This window comes from Macaca fascicularis, chromosome 16, assembly GCF_037993035.2.
Source record: "Macaca fascicularis isolate 582-1 chromosome 16, T2T-MFA8v1.1".
NCBI lineage: Eukaryota > Metazoa > Chordata > Mammalia > Primates > Cercopithecidae > Macaca > Macaca fascicularis.
The window spans coordinates 87,605,796-87,618,580 of NC_088390.1; the positions used below are offsets into that span (position 1 = coordinate 87,605,796).

Consider the following 12,785-nt stretch of genomic DNA (forward strand, 5'->3'; position numbering starts at 1 on the left):
AACACACCCGCAGGGTCAGGCCTGCTCCCAGCCCTGAGGTCCCGCAGGGCTGACCACGGGTACTCACCTCGTGCTGTGTCCGGAGGCTGCTCACAGCCTCCTCCTTCCTCGCGAGGGCCGTCTTCACCCTGTGTGTGGTGGGTGGTGGGCTTCAGCGTGGCCCCCGCCCCATGGCCCCAGACTGGCCTGCAGCGCACAGGGTGCCCGGGGCAGCCGCCTGGTCAGCCTGGTCCCAGCCCTGCTGACCACGACTCCTGTGGCTGGCCAGGCAGCTGTCCAGGGAACCCACCTGCTGTTGAGTCAGGACCCAACACAGGCCCCTGGAGTGTGACCCTGGCCACACCTGGAGAGGTCTGGTACCCAAAATGGGGTGGGAAGCCTCGCCCACACCCGCCTCTCAGCCCGTGGCAGCAGGCGGCACAGGAAGGACGTAGGACCCCCGTGGAGGGAGTTCACTAGGAATCTTACAGCACCTGGCTCTTTCAGCGTCTGTCCACCCAGCCCAGGGTCCCGGGAGCTGCCTCCCTGGAGAACTCGCCAGGCCCAGACACGGTCCACTCAGGTGCCCCAACAGGGATGGCCAACACCCTGGACTAAGCGCCAAGGAGGAAAACAGGTCCAGGTCTCCAAGGCCCCAAAGCCTCTACCTACAGGGCCCTGGCTCTGCATCTCCTGGCCTTCCTCAGCCACAGCCTCCTGGGGCTTGGAGCTGCAGAGGCCCTGCCTGCTCCCCTGCCCCGCCTCCATCTCCAGCCCTGCAGCCCCCGACACTCACCTCCGGTGCACCTCCTCCAGCTCCAGCTGCTGGCGGGCCTGCAGCGCAGCCAGCTCGGCCTTGGCCTGCCGCGTCTCCTCCTCAGAGGCTGCCAGCCGGTCCTCGAACTCCTGGCGGATCACCTGGGCCAGGTTGCTACGCTCGCTAGAAAGCTGCTCGTTCATCTGGGTGGGCACAAGAGGCAGTGAGCCGGCTGCCAGCAAGTGGCTGCATGCATGTAGGAGGGGCCTGGGGGTGCCCACTGCCCACCTGATACCTGCCCACTCACGGCCTGCGTGTCCTCCAGCGCCCGCTCCTTCTGCCGCACAAGGCCCTGCAGACGCAGATTCTCACCCTCGGCCTCCCCAAGCTGGCCCTTCAGCTCCGAGCATCGCTCGTGAAGCTTCCGCTCCGACTGCTCCAGCTCGGAGAGCTCTGCCTCGTACTTGTCCCGTAAGCGCTTGATGCTGGCGTTTTGGGGAGGGCAGGGTCACTGCAGCCCAGTCACACATGGGTCCTTGCACCTCGGCTCCCGGGCCTCCCCAGCTGGCGACCCAGCCGTGTCCCACTCGTGGCGGGTGACCCAGCCGTGCCCCACCCGTGGCGGGTGACCCAGCCGTGCCCCACTCGTGGCGGGTGACCCAGCCGTGTCCCACTTGTGGCGGGGCCTCACCGACTCTCAGCAGCCTTCTCACTCTCCTCCTTGGCCAGCGCCATGTCGGCCTCCAGCCGGTGAATGACCAGCTCAATCTCCTTGTCCCGGCCTTTCCGGATTTCTTCCCTCAGCTCCTGTTCCCGGTTCAGCAGCCACGCCTCCTGGGGGGACACACGCTGCCTAGGGGGTTGCCACCCAGAGCTGGCCCGCGGGGCCAGGGCCAGCCTCAGGGGGTCCTGGGGGGCTCCAGGTTCTGAGCCACAGTGGAGCAAGGGGCCTTGCCCCTCTCCAAGCCCCCGTCCTGGGGTGTGCTACGTCCTGTCGTCAGGACCCAGTGTGGGCACAGGCGTACCAGAGATCGTCACAATGCACAGCCCAGGGTCCCCTCCCTCAGAGACCCACAGCCCATGATGGCCTGAGGTCACCATCTGCTACCAGATGGGCTGGGAAAGTCGGACTTGCCATGTTGCTGAGGGCGGGGCCTGGGCTCCCAAGCCCAGGCAGCGAGATCCTACCCTGGCAGCCTCTGGAAACTCCCATCGAGTTTCATGTGCCCAGCCCTGGGTCCCACAGGCCTGCATCGGGAGCATGCGCCTGGGCCCGGAGGCGTCCACTGCCACAGCCTGCCTGGCTGCTGGGTGACATCCCAGCCCACCAGGGTGTGAAACCAGGTGACGGGCATGGTCAGCCTGGGCTGTGGCCTCACGGCGGGCATGAGTGGTGAGAATGTGTGTGTGGGACTGTCACCGAGGCCAAGTCCACCCCTGCAGAAGGCCCCAGAGACTAAGGGGGGGCCCTGTTGTGCGTGTGCCCCTTTGTACATCTGAGTGTCAGTGGGCTGGCCATGGGGCGCACAGGTGGAGCAGCCCCTAGCGAGGGGGGCAAGACCTGTTCTGGGACCACAGAGGATGCGCCCCAGGCACCCTTGATCCTTCCAGAGCCCACACAAAATGTGGGCTGAAAGCAACATACTAGCGTCAGCTCAGACGACAACCCCAAGTAGCCACATGTGACTCCCAGAAACGAGACCCCGGGATGCCACGGCAGCAGGGCCCACCCGGGGCAGCCCCCAACCCCTGCCCACCTGGGCGCCCAGGCCCCCACCTCCTTCCTGGCACAGCCGGCCTCCCACGCCTGCCTCTCCAGCTCCAGCTGCTGCTTCAGGGCCTTCAGCTCCATCTGGGGGTGGACATTAAAAGGCTAGTCAGTCCCACCCTGCCCAGACCCCCGGCCAGGCCCAGCACAGCCTCCCGGGCCCTAGACCTGGTGCCGGCGCTCCTGCTCCTCCCTGCCCTTCTCAAACTCCGCCCTCAGGGCTCGGGTCAGCGCAGAGCTGCTCTCCTCCAGCTGCTGCCTCAGCTCCTCCAGCTCCGCCCGCTGCCTGTGGCCAGGGAGGAGTCAACAGGTGAGCAGTCATAGAGGAAAGAGTCAGGGATGGGAGAGGTCAGCAGGTGAGGGGTCAGGTGGGAAGGGTCCCTGGGAGAGGGCGTGGTGCCCCCGGGCAGCACCTGGCTGCCTGCTGGCCCAGTCGCTCCCTCTCCTCGGCCACCTCGCTGTACAGCCGCTGCCGTTGCTGCTGCAGCGCCCACTGCTCCTGCTCCAGGTGCTGCTGGAACCTGCGGGATGGTCAGGACTCACTTTCAGGGTGTAGGGATGGGCAGTCCCAGGACTCACCCACCGAAGGGGCACAGGCCAACCACCGACCTGATTCAGAGCTCGAGAGCAGCCCCCTGGGGCCCTGTCTGGAACCGGTCCCTCCCCCTCGGCAGCTGAGGCCCCTCAAAGCCACCGCCCCGCCCAGGGGGCAGGCAGGGCCACGAGGACCTTGCCCACCAGCCAAGCTCCGTAATTCCCTGAGCTCCAGGCCCTCGTGGTGCTTTGGGAAGTGGCTGTGGAGCCACGTCTGGGCTCCCTTTTCCCTCAGCCTTTGTGCCAGCCTCACCCTGTTCAGCGTTGCCCCATGAGTATGGAGGGCGGGAGGCAGGTGCCTGGTGGGGCCTTATCCACCTCCCCTGCCTCTGGCCTGAGGGTGCCAGGTGCCTGGCTCCGTGACCTGAGTAAGCTCGTGCCAGGGCCTCGTCCTGACCCCACCTTCGGGGAGAGACTGGGGGACCAGCCAAGCTGCATCTGGGGGGGAACAGCCGTGACATGCAGCAGGGCAGACAGGAGTAGGTGGGCTTCCAGGCTCTGTCCTGGTGGCGCAGACAGTGCGGGAGGGGCTGCCACTGGTTCCTGTGGCCCACAGATCCTGACCACCACTGGGCACGTCCCCGGTCCCCAGGACTCAGGATGCAAGAGCAGGAGTCACCCCTCAGACCCCAGGCCAAAGGACTGAATGAGAGAGACCGTCCCTGGGCCCCAAGGTCAGAGCTGGAGCGGCCTTGAGGCCACCTCTCTACCCAGCTGCTCTGGGGCCAGTTCTGAAAGAGTGGACGTCTGGTGGGGGTTCCGAGCCCTAACGCTGGGAAAACACCCGTGCAGAACCTGCAGACCTCGGCGGGCATGGACTGCAGACACAAGCCCGAGGACACTGGCCTGGCTGAGGAGGCTGGGCCCCTCCAGGGCCAAGTGCCCTGCATCCTCCCTGGATGCTGCACCAAGACCCTCGCCCACCTCTACATGGAAAACCCACTCTGACCTTCAAGGATTCCCTGACTCCCCACGCTGAAGGTCCTGGGCCCACCAGCCTGGGGCCACCACCCACCGCTGCCGAGCACGCTCGCGCTCCTGCTGGCCCAGCGCCTCCTTCTCCCGCTCCAGCTGCTCCCGCAGCTCCTCAGCCTGGCGCAGGCAGCGCTGCGAGGCCCGCTCGTCTGACTGCAGCAGCTCCGCCTCATGAAGGCTCTTGAGCCTCCGCACCTCCTGCTTGTGCCTGGCAATCAGCTTCTGGATCTCGGGCTCCAGGCCTGGGGGCAGAGCACTGGCTAGGGCCATGTCCAGCTGGGTGGGCCCGGGAAGCCTAACCCTGGCACAAGGCTGGCCTGTCTCAGGGCCAGAGGGGACCCCGCCCACCCAAGGCCTCCTTGGATCCAACCTGAAGCACAGCTGAATCTGACGCCCAGGAAGTGGGGAAGAGGCCCCCACAGGGCCACGGCGCCTCCCCCAGCCTGTGAGGCTCAGGACTCCCCGAGACTCTTGGTGCTCCCACTGACGGCTCCCAGGCACCCTGACAGCAGGTGTCCAGAGCAAGAAGACCAGGCCTCAGGGAGCCCTGCACACCACCCAAGGGTCCGAGGCCCCTTGAGACCCCAACACCCTCCAGCCTCCTGCCCCATCTCCCTGCCTGCACCTGCCTCTTCCCGTGGCTCACTCTGCTTCCTGTGGCAGGGTCCACGTGCCACAGTCGTCCACAAACTCCCGATCTCCCCTAGCCCAACCCTGAGGAAGTGAGGCACTGAGCCCCCTCGTTTCAGTCCACTGCCTGGGTGGTGGGGGCCGGGCCAGGCTCCTGTGTGGAGCCCACCTGCCCCTAGGATCACAGCAGAGGCCGCAGGGGAGGCCGTGACAGGGGCGGTTGGGGCATGAGTGTTCACCTCTGCCCAGGAAGGTCTCAGACTACACGAATGCCTGAAATTATGGCCCTCTCAAAAGAAGCCCCGGCCGCAGCGCCCACCCCACACCTGGCCGGCTCACGGGAGGGGATGGCCCACCTCGGACAGTGACCTCCTTGATCTTCTTGGTTTTCTCACTGATCCACTTCTCCCGGCGGACTTTCTCAGTGGCACTCATTAGTTCTTTGAGTTTTTTAATCTCCTGTGAGCAGGAGAACAGGTCAGGAAGAAATGATGAGAAGACACCCCCATCCCTTTGCCACAGGGCCGGGCTTCCAAGTCCACCAGCACAAGGCTGGGGCTCGTGGGTGGGTGTGCTGCCCCGAGACATACACGCCGGCTCCAGAGAGCCATGGCTGCCCTCCCCAGCGCTGGGGGCCAGGCTGGAGGCCCAGGTCCACCCAGTCACACACCTTAGTGGCCTGAGAAATGGGAGGGCAGCCATAGGCCTGCAGAAGCCCTGCCCCAGAGAGGAGCGCTACTGCCTGTCGGGATGGCCCCAGAGCCTGCATTCTTCCACGTGACTGGCAGTCCTCAACTCCGGCTGTCAGCCACGGTCACGTGCAGGGATTTTAAAATGCCAGTGCCAAGCCCCACTCCAGAGCCTGGGCTCGGGACCATCACTGCCCAAGCTGGTAGGAAGCATAGCCAGGGAGGCTGAGGCCCCCAGGGAGCCCCACACAGTGCTCCACCAACACCTGGTCAGCAGAGAGAGCAGGTCCCGTGGCCCAAGGACCTGGCAGTGGGGCAGGCCAGGCAGAGACTCCTGGGTCCACGGCGACCGTGCTGTGGCCGGGCAGGGACTGTGCGTCCACATCTGTGACAGCAGGCCCACGGCCCCGCCCCAGAGCCTGGCAGCTAGAGAGGCAGGAGTGGACTAGCTCGGTGCCATGGTGCTCCCCCAGACAGCCCTACCCACTGCTGTGGCCCTGACACTCTGAGGCAGGAATGAGGACTCCGAGTCCGACCCTGTTCTGGGGGCTGTGCCGGCTGAGCCTGGCCTGTGAGCCCGGCCTGGGACGCTGTGCAGTGGGGAGTGAAGCCTCACCAGCTCATGCTGCGCCTGCACCTGGGCCACACGCTCAGTGCATCTCTGGTCCTCCTGCTTCAGCTCGGCCACCACAGCCTCGCACTTTTCACTCAGGACCTTCTTGTCTTCGATCAGCTGTGTTGGGGACCAGAGGTGAGGTGGCTGCACCAAGGCCCCAGCCCAGCAGGACCCCTGATGGAGGAGACCCTCCCAGCCTCCAAGGGAGGCTAAGAGCAGCCCTCTCCTGGGGCTGCCCCTCCTAGGTTTGTGGATGGACCCTGGGGCCAGCGGGAGGGCATGTCTGCAAACACAGGCCCAGGCCTGCATCTGCCGTCCTGTCCTCAGCTGGGGGACCCAGAAAATGTCAGAGAAGCCCCAGCCCACCCCCTGCAGTGATGTCAGCGTCTTCCTAGGATGAGGGTAGCTTTGTCGTGCCCATCACCCAGCCCCGGAGGAGGCCCACTGTCTGCCAAAGGGTGTTAGCACCACACCAGCCTCACTGCAGGCCCCAGGCCAGACCCCAGGTCAGGACACACCTGTGATGACCACCAAGCAGCCCCTGGAGGCCCCTATTCTCACGGACCCCAGATCTAGAGTTCTCTCCAGAATAGGATCCGGCCAGGGCTGCGACTGAGCCGAGGGGCCGGCGGGACACCCCTACTACCCTCGCTCGGGGCAGCTCTGGGTAAAGACAGGAGTGTCCTCTCCAGGGCACGGACGGCTGGGAACGGCACGGGAAAGGCTTGGAATGCATCCAGCAGATGCCTGTGTGACCCCCGACACAGGAAGAAGCTCACCGGCAAAGGGAAGCCCCTGACTCTGGAAGTCTCCATGAGCCACGAGCTGGGTCTGGGCCTCTGCGGTCCCCAGGCCGCTCACCTGGTCGATGAAGGCCAAGTGCCGCTGGATGGTGGCCTCGTAGTGCTCCCTCTGCCGCTGCAGCTGCCGGCTCAGTGCCTTCTCTGTCTCCTTGACCCGCCGGACTGTGAGGTCTCGCTGCTGCGCCTGCCGGGTGTGGGCAGAGGAGGGAGGTGCTGGGACCAGTGGGCCCGGCCTCGGCAGGTAGGAGGCTAGGAGGGCCTAGGATTAGCAGTGCCCGCAGCGTTACCAGCGCTCTCTGTAGCAGCAGCATGGCCTGCTTCTTCTCCTCCACCTCCAGCTTCAGCCGCATCACTGACGTGCTCGCCTCGGACCCCAGCTCCAGGGGCCCGGGCCCCGCCTCCAGCACCCACCCCTGCAGACACAGCCGAGCGTCAGGCAGCAGTGGCAGAGGACAGGGAGGCAGCCAAGGACCTGACTCGATGGCCCTGCAGTCCTGCCCTCCGGGGACAGAGGGGCTGCTGCACATGGGAGCCCGTGGAAAGCCGGAGGGCAGGTGGCAGGCAGCCTGGCAGAGGCCGTTTTCATTACTCAGTACAGGAAATGGGGGCCGTGGCCTCAAGAATAAAAAACAAACCATTTAAAAAGTTCTATGCTTCCCAGCTTCCTGCCCTGTGACAATGAGTTCACGTCACTGCTCCATTTAGCCTGGCTGCTGGTGTTCACCAAGGACAAACCAATGGGTGGCCCAGAGGACACAAGGCTCCGGAGGCCTGAACTATCCACACATACAGGCTCGTGGAGGCGGCTCAGGGCAGCGGGGAGGTGGGTGCAGTTGGGGAATGTGGGCCCTGCCACCTCCACCCTGGGAGAGTCCCGTGGTGGGGGCTGTGCAACTGGGTGGGTACATGGTACGGGACCACCTCCTGCTGGGGACCAGGTCGGGGCTGGCGAGGGACCTCCTCCCCCTGGGGGCCAGGTGGGAGCGGGCAAGGGGTGACCTCCTGCTGGGGGTCCGGCTGGTCCTGCCCAGACTTCTCCATCTCGTCCAAGAAGCTCATGATGCTTTGTAGCTTGGCCTCCGAGAGCAGCGTCCCATCCTCAGGGGGTTCGGGGAACGCACTGAGTTTTCCAAATTTCTCCAGGTTGTCAGCTGTCAGAGAGCTGGCATCGTCCTCCTGTGGGACAGGAGACCAGCATCAGGGGCTGTCAGGGCAGCCTGAGGACTGGGAGTCCCCAGGGACAGAGGTGGCAGCTGAGGCTGGGCTCTGGGAGGGAGGGTCGCGACCAAAGCAAGAAGGAGCCCGTGGCACCCCCATTTTCCCAACCCCTACAGCCACCGCATGCTCTGTGTGGATGGCACGGGTGGACAGACTGGGCAGGGCGGGGCGCACACTGTGGTCACCTCGCTGGCCCAGGCGTATCTGCCCCTGTGATGGGCCCTGGGGCGGGGCAGCGGCTCCGGCTCCTTCTCCAGCAGCTGCAGCGTGTGCAGCAGCTCCTCCAGGGGCCCCCTGGATTTGGTGCTGCCCCTGCTCGGGGCCACCGTCTCCAGGTTGTCCCCAGCTGCATCCTGGGCGAGAACGTCCTGCAAAAGAGCAGGCAGACAGATGCAGCAAGGCGCAGAGCCCTGAAGGTGCCACAGGAGCTCCCCAGTCCTGACATTCAGCCTCTGGAAGGTGAGGCCAGGGCTCAGACCTTCCCACCCAGTCTCTGCAGCTGCTCAAACCCAGAGCAGCTCCAGCCACCAGGGACTCCTCCCAGCACCCCACTCCTGGAAAACAGGCTGTGCAGCCACCTGGCCCCACCACGGAGCAGCCTGGGAGCCTTGGCTGTCACGTCACCCCTCGGAGCCGGAAGCTCCTCTTCCGTGGATGAGGATGCAGGGCCCCCGACCCCAGGACATCTGTAAAAACCCAACAGGTCCACCCCAGCGAAGGCTCCCCTCGGGGCAGCCAGCACCGTGCATCAGAACAAGAAGATCTCCTGGGTGGCCTCTCCGGGCACGAGTGGCCCCTAGAGCAGAGGAGCGGCTGGGACATCTCAGCTCGGGACACCCCTGGCACAGATGCAGCCCTTAAAGCCAAAACCACAAGGGAGGGAAGGACAGCTGCACCCAGACCTGCGTCCTGTCCTCTGGAGGCTGCTGTGGTTCTGGGGACGAGCTGGAGGTGGGCAGGCAGCAGTCTCCAGGGCCTGCAGCAGGGAGGCCGGCACCTGCACAGCAGAACACAGCATCATCCCACAGAGAACATCCCGGGGTGGGCAGCGACTCTGGAGGCACCCCTGGGAAGGAGCCAGGCATAGGGGAGGCGGAGGCGACCCCAGAAGCAGAGGAGCTGCCGGGGATCCATGGCCTTTTGGGTGTGGAGCTGTGGAGGATGAGTGCCACCCCACCCTTCCACCCTTCCAGGCCTTCTGCTCTGTAGGGCCCCTACGTCCAGGACCACTTGTTTGTCAAGGTCTCGGCACTCTCGTCAGGTCAGCTGGGGGCCAAGGCCCCTAACTCCGAGGACTGGGGCTGCCAACACGGGCAGCAGCACAGGAGGCTGAGGGGAGGTCCACAGGGGCTGCACCTCCTTCCTGGCTGCAGCCCAGCCCACCTCCACGGGCACAGAGCCACTCTCACCAGTGTTGATGGCCTTGAGGGCCTGGTGAGCAGTGTCGCCTGGCGTGGGGGACAGCTCCTGAGCAGGCCGCCGTGTCCCTGGCGCTCTGGTCTCCCCGGGATTCTCAGGCAGCCGACGCTCAGCTGTGATCGCCTTCTGGGCTCTCAGGGCTCGTTTCTGTTGCAGCTCCTGCAGTGGGAGCGTCGCTGAGCACTGCCCCTGGGAGAGGACGACCCCCGGTTCCCCAGCCAAGCTGCCCTGAGGCTCGATGTCCTGGGGCTTCACTAAGCACTGCCCCTGGGAGAGGACGACCCCAGGCTCCCCAGCCAAGCTGCTCTGAGGCTCGATGTCCTGGGACCTCACTAAGCGCTGCCCCCGGGAGAGGACGACCCCAGGCTCCCCAGCCACGCTGCCCTGAGGCTCAGTGTCCCGGGGCCCAGGGAGCCCTAGCATCGGCCCCATGGTCAGGCCTGGGCCATGGTACTGCTCAGAGGTCCCTGCGCAGTCAGCCCGGGCACCTGAATGGCCGCTCGCCTGGCTTGGCGTGCCTTCTCTTCCCGGGCCTTCCTCCTGGCTGCCTCTTTCTGCTGGTGCAGGTCCAGGAGGGTCCCCTCGCCTGGCCGCTGCCGCTGCTCCTGCCAAAGAAGCTGGTGCCATGTGGTGTATACATCGGGAAGACGGAATCTAGACCCAGACTGGAAGCTTCCCCACAACGCCCCAGAGTCCCCTAGAGTTCGCGGAATCTCAGGGCCAGCAGGGAAGGTGAAACCCCACCAGGACCTTGAACCTGCCATTTCTCTGCTCTACCGAGGAGGAGCCCTGCGTCACAGGTGGCCAACAGTTCCAGCACGGGGGAGACAGCTCATGCCCACGGAGTGTGCTCCGGAGACCCTCCAGCCTGGGACGGACCCAGCAGGCATTTCCCGACACCCAGACCCTGACGACTGCCAGTGAGGACCACCCTGCCCGTCCACAGGGACCCAGCGTCAAGAAGGATGCTGCACCCAGAGACAGGACCCACGGGCAATCCTAGGCTTTGATTCCACCTGTCCCAGAAACTCAGAGCCCTGGGATTCTGGGCCAGACCCCCTGGGGGAGCATGGAGTGACTGAGGCACCCACACTGACCTCCCGCTTGGCCTGCAGCAGGTGCTCCAGGCGGGCAGCTCCCACTTGGCGCCGCTGCACCTGGCGGCGGTACCAGCGCTGGATGGTGACAGCGGCCTGGTTCACCTGGTGGATAAACCTGCCCAGAGAGAAGGGCTCAGGGCCAAGACCAGGCCAGCGCCCTGGCAGGAGCCAGCTGGTTGCTGGTGGAAGGTCCAGCTGGGGAAGAGAGAGGCCTGCGGCTGCACACAAGTAGCTCTTTTCACATGGCAGGACCAGCCCGCCTGGACCAGCTCCACGAAAACCCAAAACCTTCCCCCTGGGAAGGTGTCCAGGGGAGAGGAAACGTCTATCCACGCAGGCCTGTGTGGCCTTATTTACAATCGCCAGGAAGTGGGAACGGTTCAGATGCCCATGACCTGGCTACGGTGTGAACACTGGATGGCAGGACCCTGCCCACAGGCAACAGGCCCGGGACTCAGGCCAGTGCAGGCCACAAGCCGTGGCTCCACAGAGGGTGGTCAGAACAGGCAGGGCTATGAGGGAACAGACTGGTGGCTGCTGGCATCAGGGCCAGGAAGGAGCTCGAGGGAAGCCTGGAGGTGCTGGGCCATTTCCTTATCTTGGTCCGCTGTGTCCACAGACAGCACTATACACCCTGGTGGAAGCTCATGGAACTGCACACTTACAATGGGCACCTTTTATTGTATACAAATTATGCTGAATGAAACTGATTAAACAAACAAACAAAAAATGCTTCGCCTTGGCTCTCGGGACCATGTGTGGATCCTCTCAGCAAAGGCATTAACAGAGAACCCAGAACGTGTGAGCCCTAGCTCGGGGGCGGTCTGCCCCAGGCAGAAGTAGGGGGCTTTGAAGAGCCACGGGCATCTGGTCCCCCTTCCCTCATGCTACCCACTGCGTCTACAGGCCTGGTCTCCCTAGACCTAACTGGGTGGCAGGGTAGGTGATGGCTTTGCCAGGGGGAGGCTCCGAAAGTCCAGGCAGGGAGGTACCCCCGCGACTCTCCTGACCAGGAACAACCATCATGGTCACAGGAGGCTCTGCCCACAGCCCCTCCAGCTCTCCAGGGGTAAGTGGCAGGGACACAGCCCCCAACAGTCAGCGTCACAGGAGGCTCCGCCCACACCCCCTCCAGATCCCCAGGGGCAAGGGGCAGGGACACAGCCCCCAACAGTCAGCGTCACAGGAGGCTCTGCCACAGCCCCTTGAGCTCTGGGTGTTGTTGGCTTTTTTCAGTTCTGTATCTTCTTTGCCTTTAATATTGTTTTAAGTAACAGTTTTACTGAGGTACAATTTCCATACTACAAAATCTACTCATTTTCAGTGTACAAGTCAATGATTTTTAGCAAATCTAGAGTTGTGTGACCATCAGCACAGTGCAGTTCTGGAATGTTCCACTGCCCCTGGAGGAGCCCTCTCTGCCACCCCTACATCTGCCTTCTACTTACTCTGATGAACTTGCCTTTGCTTGGTGTTTTATGTAAACAAAATCATGCCACATGGAGTCTGCTCAGTCTCAACATTTTAAAACAACTATTGAATGCAAATTTCTATCCTCGGAGGTGTGAGCCCCCAAGACCCCGACGCCTGCCCACCCCTGTGTTCTGGCCTCAGGCTCCCCACCGCCCCAAGAACGGTCACCTCTCAGCCTCCTCCTCTGTCACCTCCTTCCGCCTGGGCAGGCCCGTGGTGCCCCCAGCGTTGTTCCGGGCCGAGTGGCTGGCACTGGAGACATTCTTTGGTGGCTTCCCGAAGCCACTGCTCTCGCTGCCCTCACAGGTGGCTGCCTTGATGATGTTGCTGACAGGAAAGAAGCAAACGGCCTCGTCTCACCACCCAGGGGAACGGCTCTGCCCACAGGCCGCAGGTGCCTGCTCCCGGCAGTCCCAGGACTGAGCCTGGAAGGAGTGCTGGCAGGCCGGCCGCCAGGGCAGAGGGGGACAGCGGCAGGTGCGAGGCCAGCTCTCCCGTGCCACATCCTGGCCTCTGGACCACCTGTGCCCTGACAAGGTCCCACTCACTGGTACCCAGGATAACGAGCTCTTTGCATTTAAAAAGTTCTCACTAAAGTTACATTGGGAGGCTGGGTGTGGTGGCCCACACCTGTAATCCCAGCACTCTGGGAGGCCAAGGCAGGCAGATCACCTGAGGTCAGAAGTTCGAGACCAGCCTGGCCAACATGGTGAAAACCTGTCTCTACTAAAAATACAAAAAAATTAGCCGGGCATGGTGGCGGG

The 12,785-nt window shown here is 64.1% G+C and overlaps 1 protein-coding gene across 8 annotated transcripts in view; it reads right to left on the reverse strand.

Annotated features, from left to right (window-relative positions):
* The window catches only part of CEP131 (centrosomal protein 131), a 38,255-nt gene that overhangs the window by 252 nt on the left and 25,218 nt on the right, over positions 1-12,785 (reverse strand). The window contains exons 7-25 of one of the 8 annotated variants that reach the window (XM_074020864.1): positions 12,190-12,348; positions 10,546-10,663; positions 9,937-10,047; positions 9,439-9,607; positions 8,932-9,026; positions 8,215-8,397; positions 7,811-7,987; positions 7,099-7,224; positions 6,870-6,995; positions 6,009-6,125; positions 5,060-5,162; positions 4,114-4,315; positions 2,918-3,025; positions 2,673-2,790; positions 2,514-2,588; positions 1,428-1,570; positions 1,044-1,221; positions 776-939; positions 68-128 (exon numbers count right to left, since the gene is read on the reverse strand). In XM_074020864.1, the coding sequence (XP_073876965.1) occupies positions 68-128; positions 776-939; positions 1,044-1,221; positions 1,428-1,570; positions 2,514-2,588; positions 2,673-2,790; positions 2,918-3,025; positions 4,114-4,315; positions 5,060-5,162; positions 6,009-6,125; positions 6,870-6,995; positions 7,099-7,224; positions 7,811-7,987; positions 8,215-8,397; positions 8,932-9,026; positions 9,439-9,607; positions 9,937-10,047; positions 10,546-10,663; positions 12,190-12,348 (2,533 nt within the window). Of the gene's footprint in view, positions 1-67; positions 129-775; positions 940-1,031; positions 1,222-1,427; positions 1,571-2,513; positions 2,589-2,672; positions 2,791-2,917; positions 3,026-4,113; positions 4,316-5,059; positions 5,163-6,008; positions 6,126-6,869; positions 6,996-7,098; positions 7,225-7,810; positions 7,988-8,214; positions 8,398-8,931; positions 9,027-9,438; positions 9,608-9,936; positions 10,054-10,545; positions 10,664-12,189; positions 12,349-12,785 lie in introns of all 8 variants that reach the window. The other 7 variants (XM_045376529.3, XM_074020863.1, XM_045376527.3 and 4 more) reach the window with 7 other exon arrangements.